General features: G+C 47.1%; 1 protein-coding gene across 41 annotated transcripts in view; it reads right to left on the reverse strand.

Annotated features, from left to right (window-relative positions):
* Positions 1 to 2,288: 2,288 nt before the first annotated feature.
* The window catches only part of LOC105912957 (protocadherin gamma-A11-like), a 208,080-nt gene continuing 192,334 nt past the window's right edge, over positions 2,289 to 18,034 (reverse strand). For 27 of the 41 annotated variants that reach the window (XM_031587214.2, XM_042710806.1, XM_042710802.1 and 24 more), the window contains exons 2-5: positions 12,438 to 12,496; positions 10,816 to 10,869; positions 8,093 to 8,190; positions 2,289 to 5,346 (exon numbers count right to left, since the gene is read on the reverse strand). In XM_031587214.2, the coding sequence (XP_031443074.1) occupies positions 4,976 to 5,346; positions 8,093 to 8,190; positions 10,816 to 10,869; positions 12,438 to 12,496 (582 nt within the window). In that variant the 3' untranslated portion in view covers positions 2,289 to 4,975. The remainder of the gene's footprint in view (positions 5,347 to 8,092; positions 8,191 to 10,815; positions 10,870 to 12,437; positions 12,497 to 18,034) is intronic. The other 14 variants (XM_031587230.2, XM_042710807.1, XM_031587234.1 and 11 more) reach the window with 1 other exon arrangement.

The following is an 18,034-nucleotide window of genomic DNA, read 5'->3' on the forward strand; positions in this document are numbered from 1 at the left end:
CATCCTCCAGTGTGTCATATAGTGTTACTGCTGTCCCAAAAATGGAGCTGACTGTGCCGAGACTGGCTTTGCTGACCAGATGGGTTTGTGACGGAAGAGTGAGCCTGGTGGGGGGTGCGGAGGAATGCGTACGGACACATGCTCCCAGGGGGCTGACCGGCGACTCCAGGGCGCGGAGCAGCGGCACACAAGAGGACCGTCCATCTGTCCCGATACCAATAGGTCAAGAAGACACAGACTGACGCCATGAGTGAGACAGTGTATAGAAATAGTAGTTAGTATGTCATTTCGGCTCTCACAAAAAGTTGGTTTGTTTCAATCATGTTGATTTGATTGTAGGCTGATGTCAGAGAATGCTCGTCATTCTTCTTCTGTGGCTTCATTGCATTATTCCCCCTCTGACTGTTAACTGTCACCGTCTCCTCCTTGAGTTCTGTTCTATTGACTCAGGAGGGTGTTTTGTGGTTACTGGGAATGTTGCAATGCAGATAAGTGACCCACTAAACAAAGCATTTCCTGCATTTCTGCGCAATGAAGAGTCCATTAGTACATCCACTAGAGACACATTTGAAAAATGGGCATGGGTCCATACTTTTTGTGGGAATTTTTTCTTTTCTCTGTTGGTGGATCTCTTCAGTTAACACTGACCTCTTACCCTTTCTCTGTTTCAGAGGGCCGTGTCCAGAGGCTGTGTGTGAAACACGGACACAGGTGCTGCATCCTCTCAGCTGGCTGCGGGTGGGGGTTGGGGTGGGGGTGGGGGTGGGGGTGGGGGTGGGGGGTAAGCACGGCAGAGGGAGGGCCAAGCCTGCAGTCTGAGAGCTGGCCTGTGAGTGGTCATAGCTCAGACACGAGCCACGAAGCCGTTGATGATAACTTGATCTGCATGCTGTATTTACTTTCTCTGTGTGGGCTAGGCTAGTCCCTCCGCTAGATCAAATCTTGAGCCTTTGATCACATGCAGATCTATTCTATCTCGGTTAACCTGCACACCACGCCTCAGGAAACACTTCCAGATGCTGAGATCACTTCAGACACTTCTATATTTATTTGGTGACAAAGTGGAAACAGTAGAGAACAGAACAGATGTGGACAGATGAATGTGATCACTTAATAGTGCTCGCTAAGAAATCCATTTTTAAGATGAACAGCAAGCTCAAAAATGTTAAATTCTGCAATTGAACTGCTCATTGATGTTTTCAGTAAGGATCTTGCATATACTGTATGTTGGAAGGGTCATGTTACATTACCAATCATAATATTATGGAGGATACTGTTGCCTAATTATAGTTACAGTGCCTCTTAAAGAAACTCTTCCCACTCTTGTCTCTTTACAAAAAGATGTAAGCGTCTTTGCAGACGTTTGGACTTTTCTTTGTTTTCATTAAACAGCAAGCTTCATGGAATGACTATATGTTTGGACTGTATGTTTGCTTTTCTCTGCTACGTGCAGTCCTTCAAGGAATTTTGTCTGACTGGCAAGACCTATCAGTGGAACATTTTGTGGTTCCCTCCCCACTCTCTCATGTCCTTGTTATCTGTAGAGACACTGACTGTTGATTTCCTGGACTTAAGAAAGTATCACATGGGTATGATGTTCCTTTACAAACTAAGCTCAACTTACTTTCAGTATTATATAGAAAGTGTAATATATAGAAATAACATTGTATTGTTTTTATAAGTAATATGACCTGAGTCTTTACTTGTCATGTGATCATCTGATGTTGATCGTGATCTTTTGACCCTGAATAGGATTAATTATGCCTTCACTGTTTCATTTCAAGAGCCAATTTTTTTGTGAAGAAAGTATCTCTTTCTACGATTACTGATGGCCAAACAATATTTGGTTAGACTGAATTTCATATATTGCGATCACGACATTTATGTTTGTGCAGACTGGCTGGGTCAGTTTGAGCCTAAACATGGATGGCATTCAATACGAAATGAAAAAGATTACTTTAAAAGGTCAGTCTGCGATTCTAATCCCATACATTTTTTGTTAAATTCAACGTACTGTTCCTCGCGGTCCTCTAGCTGTCCATTCAGTGTTTGTTTCCCATTTTATCTCAGAGTCAGGACTGTGTACGAACACCGGAGTTTTAATGAACATAAACACAGTGACCCTGACTGGGACAAATCGCAGACTGCACCTTTAAAAGATGACAAATAAATGCATGACTAAAGGCTTATGGCCAAGGATTCTCCCAAGGGCGCTTGATACATAACATCACTAGTCATTCAACGCAGCCAACCCCCCAACCAGAAAGAAACGCTCAAAATCAGAGTGGTTATGATTTCAGAACCTTTTATTTGAAATGTCAGTGTTCAAGAGAAAATAAAACAGCAAATATAAATATTAGCATATAAAATAAGAGTAACACAGAGGAGCAGGAAAGGGGGGGGGGGGTCTAAGCGATTTATAAGAAAGATATTACAGCAGGATATAGAGTATTACGCCATCAGCAGACACACAAACATATAGAATATTTATATTTCATTTCTTCATATAGACATTGACAAGCATTCTTGCACAAATGCACAACTGGAATCACAAAAGAAACAGAAGGTGATTACAGAGGGTTAGAAAGGTATTGTACACGATGTGGTTTTGTTTTGTTTTGTTTTGTTTTGTTTTGTTTTGTTTCGTTTCGTAGCAAGGTGATGGAGCAAGTGGCATAAATGGAAAACAAAAATGAACACAAAAAATATGCGCATTACAACTCACAATTACCTAACCTACATGTGTGTCACTCACATTTTTTTTGTTCATTTTTCCTTCAAAGTTAATCTCTATTTACAGTTGTGTTTGTTAGTTGGCCTTCATGGTGCTATAGAGTACTACATTTCAAACACTTATTTTGAAGAGCAATTAAGATTTTTTTTTTTAATTACATTTTTTCCTCGTTTTTTCCTGAAAACCAAACAATCAAAACAGAAAGAAAAAAAAAACCAATGTAACAAATTCCAGTAGTAAGCCACACACCCCCCGGGCTCTGACTCTGGAAAAGGGAGATCTGGTCGGACACTGGAGCTGAGAACAGCCCGTTCTTTACAGTGCTAAGGCTGCTAGCTATTTACAACCTGGGAAAAAGAGTGATCACCATCACCTGGGACTGTGAGAGCGAAGGTATGCGCAGCGGAGGGCAACAGTGCAGAGGGAGTGGGGCGACAGAATCCCTCCACCCCTCTTCAACCCCTCTGAGTGGCATGTCCTTTTTAACAACTGGACGGAATCAACTGAATATTGCCTGCTATTGGTCAGTGCTCCCCCTTGACCATACCACACTGATCGGGAAAGAGGGGGTGTTTTGAGAGTGGTAATGTTACCTCTGTACATTCATTGAGCGAAGTTCTTCCTCCTCCCTGTACCCCAGATGTAGCGCCCCTTAACCAAGTCATCTGCACACACCCGCCTTCCCTTTTCTCCCTCCACTCCCCTCCCCCGTCACACACAAGCTGCCACTTCACAATGCAGAACAGACAAAGAAGAAAAGCTCCATCTTATTACACATTGCTTACTTCTTACACACTACAAAAGTCAGTTCATTTTAATTTCAAACAAACAAGCTAGCGTGTCTCATGGTAAGGAAAAAGGAAAGACTCTTTAGAATGGTTGGAGCATAGGGCTCTCCGTGTACTACCAAACCTATCTAGGCCTCCTAGCTCAGGCCCTAAGTAGAAGTGCCCCAAACACATTAGGTGGTGGAAATAGTGGGTAACTCATTACGTGTCTACTAAGCGCTCACTAGGTGCTCAATCCCACTCACCCCAGTCCACATCTTCCCTCCCTACAACAGTGCATCTTCAATGATTTGGCTCTTTGTTCAAAGCGGTGTCGTGAGTTTGAGAGAGGGGGGATTTACACCTGAAGTCAAACGGCCAGGAAATGGTTTCAGACCATGTGGTCACGGTGTCGGGAAAGGACAAGATGGCCACCCCCGTCGCTCAGTCCCAAGACACAAGGGGGATCATGCTCAATTTATAATGGCTTTAGAGAGAAACAAATAAAAGCAAGCATGATATAGTTGAATAACTATGCATATCAAAGCGATACACGGTTCAGGTTGGTGCTACAACTGCATTTCACAAAGGAGTTGCCAACAAAGACAACCTTCCCTGTCTGTATAAATGCATAGTTATGTCCGTGGTTACATCTGTGGAAGATTATTGAATGACTCATGCAAATATTGCGGCCTTGATCTCTAAGAGCTACAGGTCAGTCTGTTGTGCTGAACTTTTATGTGTGTTTTTCTTTTCAAGGGGAATATCCAACAGTGTCTTTTTTTTTTTAGCACAAAAACAAGCATCTACTCTTCATTCAGCAAAACAGGGATTTCAAAACAAACCAAAAAAAAAAAACAACGCCCTGAAAAAAAAACATTTCAAAAACACTGTAACACTTTGTCTGTGGCAAGAAGCCCAGGAATCACAGCACAGGATATTGTGTCTTTTGAAAAATCAAACAGCCAAGATCTTAAAAATCATTATTGTCATTTATAATCGGAAATCCCTCCCATTTTCCATTCTTACAATAGAGTGAAAGGACCAACACCACAGAGAATTGTGTTATACTTACAGGTCTATATAAGATACAGGAAATGTTACTGTCCTTCAAGAAATACACAAGCAAACCGAGGAATTATAACATATAAGAGAGAAATTGAATCCAAATCGAATATGAGCTTCCAAATTCTTTTCACCCTCACCTCAACACATTCAGAGAGACTTCAGAGACAGTCAAAAAGAAACAGAAAAAAGGAACCTTACAAAAGGAAACAATACTATCCTTCATGGTACGTGGATATTACCGGAGTACTTATCGGTTAACATGGCAATCGGTGAGAGGGTTACACAAGCCAGCAGAGGCAACAACCACACAGAGAGAGAGAAAGAGGGTTCCTGCCAGGTCACCTCTTTTCCTCCTTTCTCCTCCTACTCTTTTTCCACTCGTTCTCTCCATCTCTCTGCCTCTCCATTACTTCTTGTCCTTCTTGGTGGACTTCTTCTTGCTGGCGGGGGTCTGGTTGGCCTTGGAGGCATCTGGCTGGTCAGCGTCGTCAGCGGCAGCGACGGCCTGGGGGGGAGGCAGGGCCTCCCTTTGGGGGAGCATCTGCTGCTGCAGCTGCAGCTGCTGCTGCTGCTGGAGATGCTGCTGCTGGAGATGCTGCTGCTGGAGCTGCTGCTGCAGCATCTGCTGCTGGGGGTTGGAGCCGAGCGTGGCGGTGCTGCCGGGGATGTAGACATTCTGGCGGTAGTCGGGCACGTGCTGCAGGGTGAACTGCGGGCTGTAGCGGGTGCTCAGGCCCATGGTGCCAGGGGTCAGAGTGTTGGTGGCTTCACTCACCTCTGTGAGAGAGACAGAAAAAGAGAGACACAGAGGGAGAGGAGAGAGAGAGAGGGTGAGGGAGAGAAAGAGAGATCAGTATGATGATGATTCAAATGAAACGTTTCAAAATATATAACAAAAGAGTATAAGGGCGTTTGGCTAGCATCACCTCATCTAGAATAGACAGACATGCATGTTGAAACAAAGTTATGTAACATTGCGGCAATTATTTATCCCTGTGTGTGTGTGTGTGTGTATGCGTGTGTGTGTATTAATGTTTGCATGTTCCCTCCCTGGGAAGAGTGTCATTGTGACGTATTTGTCTGCCTCATAACTCTCCCATCCCCCCTCCCCCATCCCCCTGCAATGCAGAACCAGAGAGGTGTTCACCCCCTCCCCCTGCACAGTGCTGTAAACAATGTCTACATGAGAAAAACAGAACGAGAAGACAAAACACTGAGAGAGGAACAGAGAGAGACAGAGAGAGATAAATACAGAGACTGGGAGACAGAGTTAAACAGAGACACGGAGAGTGGCTATTTAGCTGCCAGGCATACTGTTTTAGCAACAGCAAGCTCACAATGGCCTCCAATGCCATTGTTTTTACCTCCAGAGATACATGCTTCGGTTCAGCAACAGCCGAGTCATCCGGACGTCTCGCTAACAACAGCTGCCTCCATAAAAACAAACAATGTCCCAGAGGACAGACTGTGCCAACCCAGAGAAACAGATTTACCGACTATCTGAACTATCCCCAGTGGATGAACGCCTCTAGTTTAATGGGTATGTGTACCCTGGACTGAGGTCATTCATCGCTAATGAAAAGCACTTCACGTTCACTTCTTGCTCCCCCTCCCACTAATCTCTTCTCCTCTCCCTCCCTCCCTCCCTCCCTCCCTGCCCCCCCCCCCCCTCCTTTCTACCTCTCTGGCTCTATCTGTCTCTCGCTCTCCCCTCCTTCTCTCTCTCTCTCTCTCTCTCTCTCTCTCTCTCTCTCTCTCTCTCTCTCTCTCTCTCTCTCTCAATAGTGATGTGGCATAGGTCATGATCGCCCCGCAGTTTCGGAGCGCACATGGAAACGTCTGGGAGCTCTGTTCTGACGCAGGCAGTGGGGGGGGGGGGTGGGGGGGGGGGGCGTGAGTTGTTTTGGATGGGGGAGAGCACAATGGAAATGATGACAGTGTCTGTCCAGCATGGGCATCAAGATTTTCTGTGTGTGTGTGTGTGTGTGTGTGTGTGTGTGTGTGTGTGTGTGTGTGTTTTAGTACGTTTCTGTGAGTGGGTAGGGTATTTTCTGTAAGTTTCCCTAGAATGAATCATTATGGTTTTGTTTATCTGTTCTTGATTCTGTGTGTGTGTGTGTGTGTGTGTGTGTATGTGTATGTGAGTGTGTGAGTGCGTGTTTGTGTGTGGGAGAGAGAGTGAGGGTCATTAGAATCACAAATGACCCAATCTCATCTTCTTCCTCTTTGCAATCAGCAGAGAAAGCAGCATGAGGGAAGCGCATGTCTGTGTGTGTGTGTGTGTGTGTGTGTGTGTGTGTGTGTGTGTGTGTGTGTACGCCTGATGTTATCTCCACTGGCACTGACGGGGTCTGAGAATATGTGTACACTGAATCTCCATCAGCACTGGCTTGCGGGTCCACGTGCCCGGAGTCCTCTGTTTACATTAGATGTGTATGTGTGTACAGCCCAAACTCTGTGATGGCCCCCGTAATGTTATTAGATGAAACACATCCACACCGGGACATCCGTCATTCATGACACATCACCCTACGCACTCAACCCTCAGGCAGGTGTGGCAGCAATGACACAAGCATGTTCTTTCTCAGTTATATGAGTGAGTGTGTGTGTGTGTTCGGTGTGTGTGTCCGGTGTGTGTGTCCGATGTGTGTGTGTGTGTGTGTGTCCGGTTTGTGTGTGTGTGTGTGTGTGTGTGTGTGTGTGTGTGTGTGTGTGTGTGTCCGGTTTGTGTGTGTGTGTGTGTGTGTGTGTGTGTCCGGTGTGTGTGTGTGTGTGTGTGTCCGGTTTGTGTGTGTGTGTGTGTGTGTGTGTGTGTGTGTGTGTGTGTGTGTGTGTCCGGTTTGTGTGTGTGTGTGTGTGTGTGTGTGTGTGTGTGTGTGTCCGGTGTGTGTGTGTGTGTGTGTGTGTGTGTTGTATAGATTTGGACATGCAGTGTCAGTCCAATAAGTGCTGCGGCTACTGATGAGCACAGAGGCTGCGTTATCAATGAGCCCGGCTGCAGCTGTGCCGCCTGCAGGGCAGGACGACAGCGAGACAGAGCCTGGAAGACGAGAAAAACAGAGAAAGAGATAGAAAGATAGAGATGGAGAGATAGTGATGAGAACCAGGGAAGCTATCAAGACTGGAAGGATATCCTATCATTATTCTCTCAAGCAGGAAGTACATGATTATCTGATGGGGGTGGGAGTCAGACTGGAACAAGGGCAGAGATACAACAGCAGAGCTGGACAGATGGAGAGAAGGAAGAGAGGGAAAGAAACAAAACAGCAATGACTACAGGAGAAGGGAGGATAGGAAAGGAAAAGAGAAAAGAAGAGAAAAGAGGAGAAAAGAAGAGAATGACATGAGAAAAGGTGACAGGTAGACAGGAATGTGATGAAGGATGAGGAAAGAGATCATGTCAGCAGTGAACAAGAGAGAAGAGAACGGGACAGGCAAGAAGATGAGAGGAGAAAACAGGAGGGAGGAGAGGTGGAGAGGAGGAGAGGAGGAGAGGCGTGTACAGAGGAGGTGTGAAACGCACCATTGGCGGCAGCCATCAGAGCCTGGAGCTGTTCAGCCTCGGTCGGGGGTTGTGGCCATGGTCCGGTTCCTACGGGAACATCAGGATTGGCGGTCGCCCTGCAGGAAAAAAGGGAGAAAGTCTCAGTGCAATTGCCAGATGACAGCCATTTTGGGCTTCCGCTTCTAATACATGAAAGAGACATGTGTCATCATCCCATAGGAGTAAATAGGGCTGTTTTATAGGAGGGGAAGGAGTCCTGTTGTGTGGGTCTCCTCATCCTGTTATCCTGTTAAGTTACGGTGAGAATCAGAGGAGTCTTCTACTGCCAGAGGTGCCTGGTTGTGGTGAGGGATGGGTTTGTTTCCACACACACACACACACACACACACACACACACACACACACACACACACACACACACACACACACACACACACACACACACACACACACACACACACACATCAGCGTGACACATGTGCACACTAGCTGTGCTTTACTCTCTTCCTGGTTTGTTACCCCGAACCTCACCATGCTATAACTCTTGGGGAACATTAATGAGACCAGAAATGGAAAGGTAACAGCTGCCTAGAAATGGGCCACCACACACGCACACAAACACACACACACACACACGCACACACACACACACACACACACACACACATACACACATACACACACACACAGCAGAGTGTTTCCATCTGGACAGCATTCTTGTTCAAAGCCTTGTTTAAAAGTGTGTGATTTGCATATGTGAGGAACAAAAGCAAAAGTACTTCTGTTTTCCATTAGATTTACTTCATTAACACACCCCACCACTTCTCCTTGCAGACAGACCCGTGACTGGAGGACAAACAGTCATTATCAGCCCCAGTTTGCCTGCTTACCAACAGAAAAACAATGCTGGCCCATTTTCACATTTTGGTAGCTACCATCTCTCCCTATTCAGACAACACAGAAAAGGAATAAAGGCAATAACTGCATAATGTATACGTCCATAATGTATAGTTATGATGTACATCAAGGATCTGAAGAATCTGTACTGTATCTGTGTCAAATTAAGCTACTAACTATCTTCAAAAACTCTGTAAGTACACTGGAAACAACAATGATCAATATCAACCAACATTGCAATGTCATAATCGTACGTCTATTAGCAGCAGTCACTAAATGCTCTAAACAATGGGTACTACAACAGAAGCTCTCTCAGGCCAGGCATTCAACAACACAGCTTGCCTTTATGGTAGAGGTGAGCTGGATTTGACCCGTGGTTAGTTAGCGCCTGACTCATAAAGCTGGAACTCCCACTGCTTTGGGCCCCCAGGGGCCTTCTCTGAGCAGACCGGCGGGACAGGGGCCACTCTGTGCATTATGCCACTAGGGCCTCGGCCCGGGCCCACAAGGGGTTAAGAGGATGCCCGGGGTCTCTCAGGGGCCTGACGGGGTCCCACTTCCTGACTTATACGAGCCCAGGGGTCATAAAACACAGCCAAAGTGCTACTCCTTTGGTCTCTGAGACGGTGTGGAGACAATTAACTCCAAACGTGATGGTGGAGACATCTGTACGACACACAGGCTTAGAGGAGGAAGAGGAGGAGGAGAGGGAGGGAGGGGGGAAGGGAGGAAGGAAGGGAGGAAAGTAGGGGGTGGGGGGCATGAGAAAATAGAAATCTGTGGCGAAGGAGGGGAGAAGGAAAAAAAAACAACAAAAGAAAGAGAAAAAGATGTTGAAATGAGAAGTGGGGAGCGGGAAGGCGGTGGCCTGCCAGAGCGCTGCCTGCCAGGCTTTAAAAGAGGGAGCGCAAAAAAAAAAAGAGAAAGAAACAAAGGAGGAGAAATGATGGAAGCCAAAAGCCCCTGATCAGAACCAGAGTGGGTGACAGACGGCCATCCCTACAACTCTACTGCCCACGGCTCCAAACAGAGCTCGGTCTCACCTCACAAATCTCACCATGTCTCCTGTGGCCCCTATCTCACCTCTGGCTATCTCCCGCTTCTACAACCTAAGTGCGTGTCTTTCCTTTCACTGTACGCCCTACCAATTGCAACATCTAACTCTCTATTTAAGCAGTAACTTACTCATCTGCCAATCTGGGCATACACACAGAGGTCAGTCTTCAGACACTGTAATGTTCTGCCCAGCTAAGCATTGCCAAACTTCGCTTGTGGAGATAAGACGCCTCGTTTCACACTAATTCGGTCCACTTTGTATTCGCCATTTTTTTCCGAGGCACCCTTCCTTCCTGTGGTGGGGATTATCACATCCTGTGGTTTAGATAATCACTTCCTCTGGTCACCACGACAGACAAGGGATCCTAAAAGCGCACCGCCAGCCAAGAGGGAGACCTTGAGGACATGTGGAGTAATGTGTAATAAACATTCATCCTCGACCTGAATCAGTTTCTAAACATGTCTCCATGTTTAAAAAGAAAAGGGCGGGTTCAGAAATATGTAATGTCACTTACATAAACAGACAGTGTTTGTTTTTTTATTAACAAACCCTCTGGTCCTATTAGTCACCCAAACAAGCAAGACAAGGGGGGGAAATCACATAATACACCTACTCACAGCTACACAGCTACTCTACAAAGCTTTACATCCTATGCGTCAAAACCGGAAGCAGGAGGAAGCACACGTCACACACTCTACAAGGGAACCCTAGTCTACTGTCTGCCAGGGACATTTATAGCTCGGTGATGACTGAAGCACATGAACAGCCTGTAACTACGCTCCTATACCTTATCTTCCTGGGTGGCGTCCATCTTAGGTAGGGAGAATGGGACTTCGTGCGACTGAAATGCAGATTAACACCATCGTAAATCCACACCAATTTACACAGATCTAACCTGTGGAAATGAATGAACTACATTCCCCATAAGTCTTTCAAAATAGTTTTTGACACCTATCTTATTGAGCATGAAAGAGAATGTTTAAAACCCCCCAAACAAAATATCTAATTTGTTCCAAATGATTCTTCCAAGTGAAGGCTTTGCGCTCTGCATGGAATGTGTTGCGCAATGTCTGTTGTGGAAACAGTTGCGGTGCCAGCCCCGGCACCAGCTGGCAAGAGATAGCCCCGCCACACGCCAGCGCCAAGGCGCCAACCATCCCTCTCGCCCCTATCCACCCCCAAATCTGATGACAGACTGGACCCGAAGGGGCGTGTGGATCCTTCCATCAGTCACCTACAAAAGAACCGGTCCCTAATGTGTAGTCGCTTTTTTTTCCACCAGTTGCACATTATGACACGAGAGACTAAGGCCAAATGCTGGTGGAATAAAAGAACAGATTTTTCAGTCGGTCTGTCCTGCCCAGAATCTGCTCCTAGCAGCTGCTCAGAGGGCCAGGGGAGGGAGAGACGTGTCGCGGCGCAAGCGGCGGCCATTTTGTTTCATAGCAAAGCAGTCTGAGAGTGGAGACTGGAGCCACAGGGCTGTTGCTTTTATTTCATCGTTACATACTCATTGTTTTGGATTGTTCCCTTCTCCCTGTGACCTTCTCTCTTCCTCTCGCTCTCTTTTTCTCCTTCTCCCTCTCTCTGTTCCCCTTTTTCGTTCAGCCTTGAACTAAAACAGATTGTTTAGATTCAGCTGTGGCCTTCTGACAGACCTTGACGCACAGCATTGTTGTGTGGTTTTTGGCCGTCACCTAACCCAGCCATCCAAAGGTAGGGGAATGCGGAGGGAGTCGACGACAGAAAGACGGAGATAAAGTAAGAGAGGAAATGTGTGTGCACAGGGGCTCGCTGTGTCATAATTAAATCTCTAAGCTTTGTGTTACGTCCTGCGTCACAATGATGCTATCTGCATTGAGAGGACAGAGAAAGAGGGATGCAAAGAGAGAGAATGAGAGAGAGAAAGAGAGAGAGAGACAGAGTAAGAAACAGAGGAAGAGTGAAGAAGAGCCCCCTGGCACTGCAATCTATTTGCTCCTCCTCCCCTGCTGAGTGGAGCAAGGCGATGCGCAAACAGCAGGAGGCCTGCATCATGTCATGCACACACACACACACACACACACACACACACACACACACACACACACACACACACACACACACACACACACACACACACACACACACACACACGACACAGCCTGCAAACCATAAGATGCAGCTCACAGCCCCCTTCATCCACTCTCCTTATGGTCTATATTCAGCTGAGTATTAAGTGCAGGTCATGTCTCCCTTTATGTAAGTTATAGATGTATGGACCTCGATGGAGCCTCTGTGTTGTTGTGTGTGTTGTCAGTTGAAGTAGTATCTGTAGTGAATATGGGGTGAATATGGACTTCTATTGACTTATGTGCTTCCATACCTATATGGAAAGACCCAGAGAAGGGAATAAATGAGGACACTTACCCGCTGGGTCCAGGCCTCTGGTTCTGGTTGAAACGCCAGTCTTGGTTAGGAGGCTTTTGCTGAAACGAGAAGAAGGGATACCACATTGAGTATGAGTGTGCATGTGTGCATTTCCAAAAACCACAAAGGACTCTACAGGTCTTTGTGTCCCTTCCAGGCTCCTGTCCAAGGGCCCAGCTGTGCTGTTTGAAGGATAAAGGAAGGAAGGGGTTAAGATAGCTGGCTGCCATACATCCTCTCGGCTCTGGTGGCCATTTTCTTTTTTTCGCCGTAATCCACCGAGCATGAAATCTCTGGGAGGCACGGAGACAGACTCTCTCTGCAGACAAAGGCTTTTAATGAGGACAACAAGAAAAGAATATCAGGCAAATCTAAATCTGATTACATGTTTGAGGAGAAGGGGAAGAGGAGGGTGAGGGGAGTTGTGTTTTGTGTCCAGGCCCGAAAGCCTGTATGACCACATGGGAACAGTGGACATACTTCCCCCAGAAGAGAAAGAAAAGAGAAGAAAAACAACACAAAGGAACCGTCCAGAACACGGAACGTTCCAAGAGCAACTTCAGAGGAACAGCTTCTACAGTCAGACTGTTGTCTCCCTCGCTCCCTCTTCACCCTACACATAAAAAGCACACAGGCGTCCCCTTCTCCGGCACTTAACCCCGTGATGTTAAACCGATAAAGCAGATGCAGCGCTTGCACACCAGACCAGAGGAGGATAGGCGGCTGGGACTCTGCCGGCCGGCAAGCACACAATCACCGATTGTTTGCCCCCCACACGACTAAATGACCGCCGGCGCTAATTGAAAGACCGTGTTACGCAGCGTTCGTGAACAAAGACGGGATTGTGTTTACCCACACTAGTTTTTATAAAAAAAAAGGGGGAAATAAAAACGAAAACCTACACATAAAATAAGCTGATTGGAAACTATCGCTGATTTATTATCTTACAGTTTACGTAAATTGAGAGAAGCAGTGAACTTAAGAATAGATAGAAATGTCTCTCTCTCTTCTCTGCCTCTTTCTTTTCTTGGCTGTGTGGTGAGGTGCTGAATGGACTCTTGGCACTTGGCCAGTTCTGCATCCTAATCGCGGGAATAGCTCCCTTGAGACAGAGAGAGAGAGAGAGAGAGAGAGAGAGAGAGAGAGAGAGAGAGGGAGAGAGAGAGAGAGAGAGAGATGTTTGGAGGGGTGCAGCCGACTGCCATGGGCCAACTGAATTATTGAAAGGATTTTGCTGTCACATCTCGTGGTGCTCCCAACAAACTCAAAAACACACGCACAAACAGCAAATACCCGCCTTAAAGCATCACACACACACATACAGAGAAACACTCCGAAAGACAGAGGCAGATACTATCCCTATTAAAGTAGGACATTCCCAAACATCCGCATTACAGCAGCATACAAGATCAGCTAAGCCTATTATTACCATCCCTCTAAAGCCAACAAACTCCAGTGCCAAATAACAGATGTAGACACAGGCTATGCACAAACCAAACCATATAGACTACAGAGTGTATGCCAGGTATTAACTCTTCTGACTGTCATCCTATATTTCCTGTGCTCTTTGTCCTAAATCGGTCGCTCCTTTCTATGGGTTGACAGTGATGCCTCGGCAAAGAGCTGAAGGTTTCCTGCCACGACCAGAGCTCTGCTCTTATATGCTGGAGTCTGAGTGTTTGCTGGTCGAGGTTACATCCGCTAAAAGGAATTTCGGTGTTATAAACAGCAACATCTGAAAACAACCCTGTGTTGATGTCATACTAATGATACTCTCTCTGCCCTCATGGTAACACGAAGCACAAACACAGTGTCAGTGCAGATCCCAGAAGAGAGGGGTATCTGTGGGAGGCTTGGTCACGGCGGTAATGACACATCTCCACGCTGACAAAAACCAGAGGGGGGAATTTTCTTTCTAGACTTCCGCTCGACTCACTCATTCTTCTCGCTCACTCGCTAGGGTTGGAGTGGAAGAATGAAGACGGCGGGATGGGATGCGGAGAGAGAGGAAGAATACTTTTTCACTAGGTTCCAGGGGCCCAACATTCCATCCCTGTGAGTGAGTCAGTGAGAGAGACTGCGCACTCACGAGGTCATGCTCAAGGTCATGCTGTATCCAATGGTAACACAATGTCTACTGTGTGTGTGTGCACGTGTGTGTTTGTGTTTGTGTGTGTGTGTGTGTGTGTGTGTGGTGGGTAATGCGGGGGTGGGATGGGGGTGTCCGTGAGAGCGTGTGAGGGTGCGGGTATGCAAACACATGTTCAGCGTTCCACATGAACGGTTCAACACAGGGATTTCTTTCGACGTGTCTGACACAACTTCACATAAAAAGAAACAGGCAGCCACAGCCTCGGATGCAAAACGTGAACGCTAACAGCCCGGGGCGGGGGGGGGAAATAAAATGGCTGAGGGCACGTGTGCACGTGTCCCGTGCCCTTTCACACATACAATGAAACTGTGACGCAAATGTGTTTCTCAACTGAAGCATAATGTTTACCTCTAAGAAGGAAGAAAAAAAGGTATCCCTTTGTATCCCTTCTAAAACGTCAAGTATTTCGCTCTTTTGTAATCCATCCAAGAAGACAGGTGCTAGTGAGCTGGCAATTCATACAATCATTGTTTCACTGGCCATTCATATATCATTACTTTACAAATGATGTGAATTGTATGAGAAAAGAAGGCTGTTTTAATCATGCCTTCATACAATCCTTACCCAAAACACAACCATCACAACCATTTCATGAAGTGTTTGCGGTTTGTCCTTGTGACACTCTCGCAGCTCTGCATATGATTTGTTTATTAGTTAATAAACAACACAGCGGAGGAGGACTAGCCTACATGTAAATCCAGTTCCAGGTAGCCAGAGTGCTACTGCTCGAGGAGAACCAGACACTAATCAGCACAGAGCCACATCTGGCCTCCATCTCGCTGCCCCTCACACACACACACACACACACACACACACACACACACACACACACACACACACACACGTGTGTGTCCGTGTGCCTGAACACACGCTCCGCTTCAGCGGGATCGATAGCGAGTTAACCCGTCCGGCCCTGCTGCTGCCGCTGCGCTCGGACTGCTCGTCATGAATGGAGGAAACAGGACACCCTAGGCCTCCCGCCAGAAAACTACAGGAAGGGGGTGACTGGCGGGGTGACTCACATCTCCGAGGGAGTGGAAACCCACACAGTACATTACTAGCACAGAGAAACAGAAAACACGAGAGGAGGCCCCACCTCAATCACTATGTTCCTGCGAAAAAGGAAGTTACTGTTACCTAACATTGTTTTCTATTCTGTGTGTGTGTGTATGTGTGTGAAACACAATCTCTTCTCCCTCCGATCCCTCTCCCCCTCTCTCTTTCTTGCTCTCTACTGTTCCTTCAGAGATGAGAGAATAACACGCAGTGCGACTTTTGTTTGCTAACACACGACACTGGAGACAAAAGAGGCCAGATTGCTTTTTCCGAACCATCACACCACTGGATTCTCGTGTAGATACTGGAGCCCAAAGACAAACTCATAACAGAGGAAACAAAAGCGCTTAGTTGAGTCGTTCTCATCCGAAAGCTGTCACGATCGGTGAAACACAATATAGGGCACAACAGAGAAGCTTAGCGACGGGACGGCGACCAGGAGGACGGCCACTAATGGCTGAACTGGCTTTAATCTGCCACACGCTCACTTCCAGACCCACCCCTGACCCTGTCACCCACAACACAGAATCCTGCTGTTCGACAGAGGAAGCAGAACAAAGAAAATGGCTGACAGAAAATGGAGAGATCTACCATCTCCCACTGGGAGTGAATCTGAGTCTTTTTAGAAAACCACCGGCAGCAGTGTCTGGAGCTAGGATGAAAAATGGGAGTGTGTGTGTGTGTGTGTGTGTGTGTGTGTGTGTGTGTGTGTGTGAGTGTGTGTGTGGGGGGGGATTCCAGCAGGAATCTGAGTCCCCCTTCCTGCTCCTGAGGTGGTGGGAGAGGAAGAGAGGTGGAGGAGCAGAGGAAAGGTTGGAGGAGGGGAGCAGGCAGAAAAGAAGCTGACGCAGTAACTAAACAAGTCTACAGCACACGCTGCCCAGGATGCCCTGTGGAGAACACACGGTTCCGCCAGGAACAAGCAAAGCCTTAGCCTCTCTATCTCTTTCTTTCCCTCCCTCCCTCTACCTCTCTATCTCTCCATCTCTCTCTTCCTCTCCCTCCACTTCTCTCTATCGCTTTCTCTCCCTCCCTCCTTCTCTCTTTTTCTCTTTTCTGGCTCTGGCTTGTTAGATCTTAGGGTACTTTAGAGGATGGTCCGTCTGTCACCATATCTATTCACATGCTGCCACTTCTCATCCCTCTCTCCCAGCACCCACCTCCCCAACCCCTGCACCTCCCCCTCTGCCCTCCTTCCCTCTCCCTCAGAAGCACGTGGCACACAAGCGTGGACAGATGGCAGCCGACTGACCCAAGAGATGCTGGCTCCCACAGGGCAAACACGAGGGACAGAGAGAGAGAGAGAGAGAGAAAGACAGAGGGAGAGAGAGAGAGAGAGAGAGAGGGAGGGAGGAGAGGGCAGGGAAATCTTTATCCCTCAACAGCTAGGCTATGATGGAAACGCAAGCCATCACTTGAGTTCAGATTAGTTCTCATGGGCCTGTCCAAACCTCTGGGCTAGCCAAGCAGCTGTGCTTCCACTAGGCTCTGCAGGAGCTCTAAATAACTCCTGCAGGAAGTCCACCACTCCTAACAGCACCCTGGGGTTCCTCACAGCCCATGCCATGAGTATCAACCTCAAAAGAGCCTGGTGAAAACACACACACACACAAACACACACACAAACACAAACACACACACACACACACACACTTAAATATACTATCACACAGGGACAATCACACAGATGTCTCTTGTACATTCTGTGGAGCCATGTGACTGAGGTATGGAAGCAATCGCCCTGGCTGAAGGCACAACAGGAAGTGAAAGGTCACGGGGTGACCCCTGGAATCCTGTTATTCAGCCACCACTTCCCTCCTCTCTGTTCATCCTTCCCTTCGCCACCCACCCCCCTCCTTTCTTCCTCTTCCAACATCGTACCTAATATCTGTGGTTCTTTGTGTCTCTCTCTCTCTCTGCCATCTGCCCTCTGGTACCTCACTGTGAACCATAACCCCACTCACATCTATCCAATCTCTAAATAGCTCTCCTTCTGCTGTCTGTAGCTTCACTGCTTCTCCAGCTTTGGGTACAACACTGCTATCCTGCTGACATAGTTTTGGTTCTGGAAGTGCTATCCAGGCATCACTTCCCTAAGATTAAATATTAAGAGGCGCTCAGCTTGGGTTTGCTGCATGACACAGTTTCAGTAGGCTTCATGAAGAAGCCTCCTGTGAGAGACAGATAGAGAGAGGGGGATGAAGAGAGAGAGAGAGAGAGAGAGTAAGAGAGAGAGGGAGATAAAGAGGCAGTGTACTCTAGAAAAACAGCCTGTGGTGTTAACTCTCCAAATCCCTTTGTGACACACTGTAATGCAGAGGAAACACTGAAAGAAATGACACCGGTAAAATGAACACCAGAAATTCACTCCAATCTCCTTATACTCCAT

This window comes from Clupea harengus, chromosome 20 (assembly GCF_900700415.2).
Source record: "Clupea harengus chromosome 20, Ch_v2.0.2, whole genome shotgun sequence".
Classification (NCBI taxonomy): Eukaryota; Metazoa; Chordata; class Actinopteri; order Clupeiformes; family Clupeidae; genus Clupea; species Clupea harengus.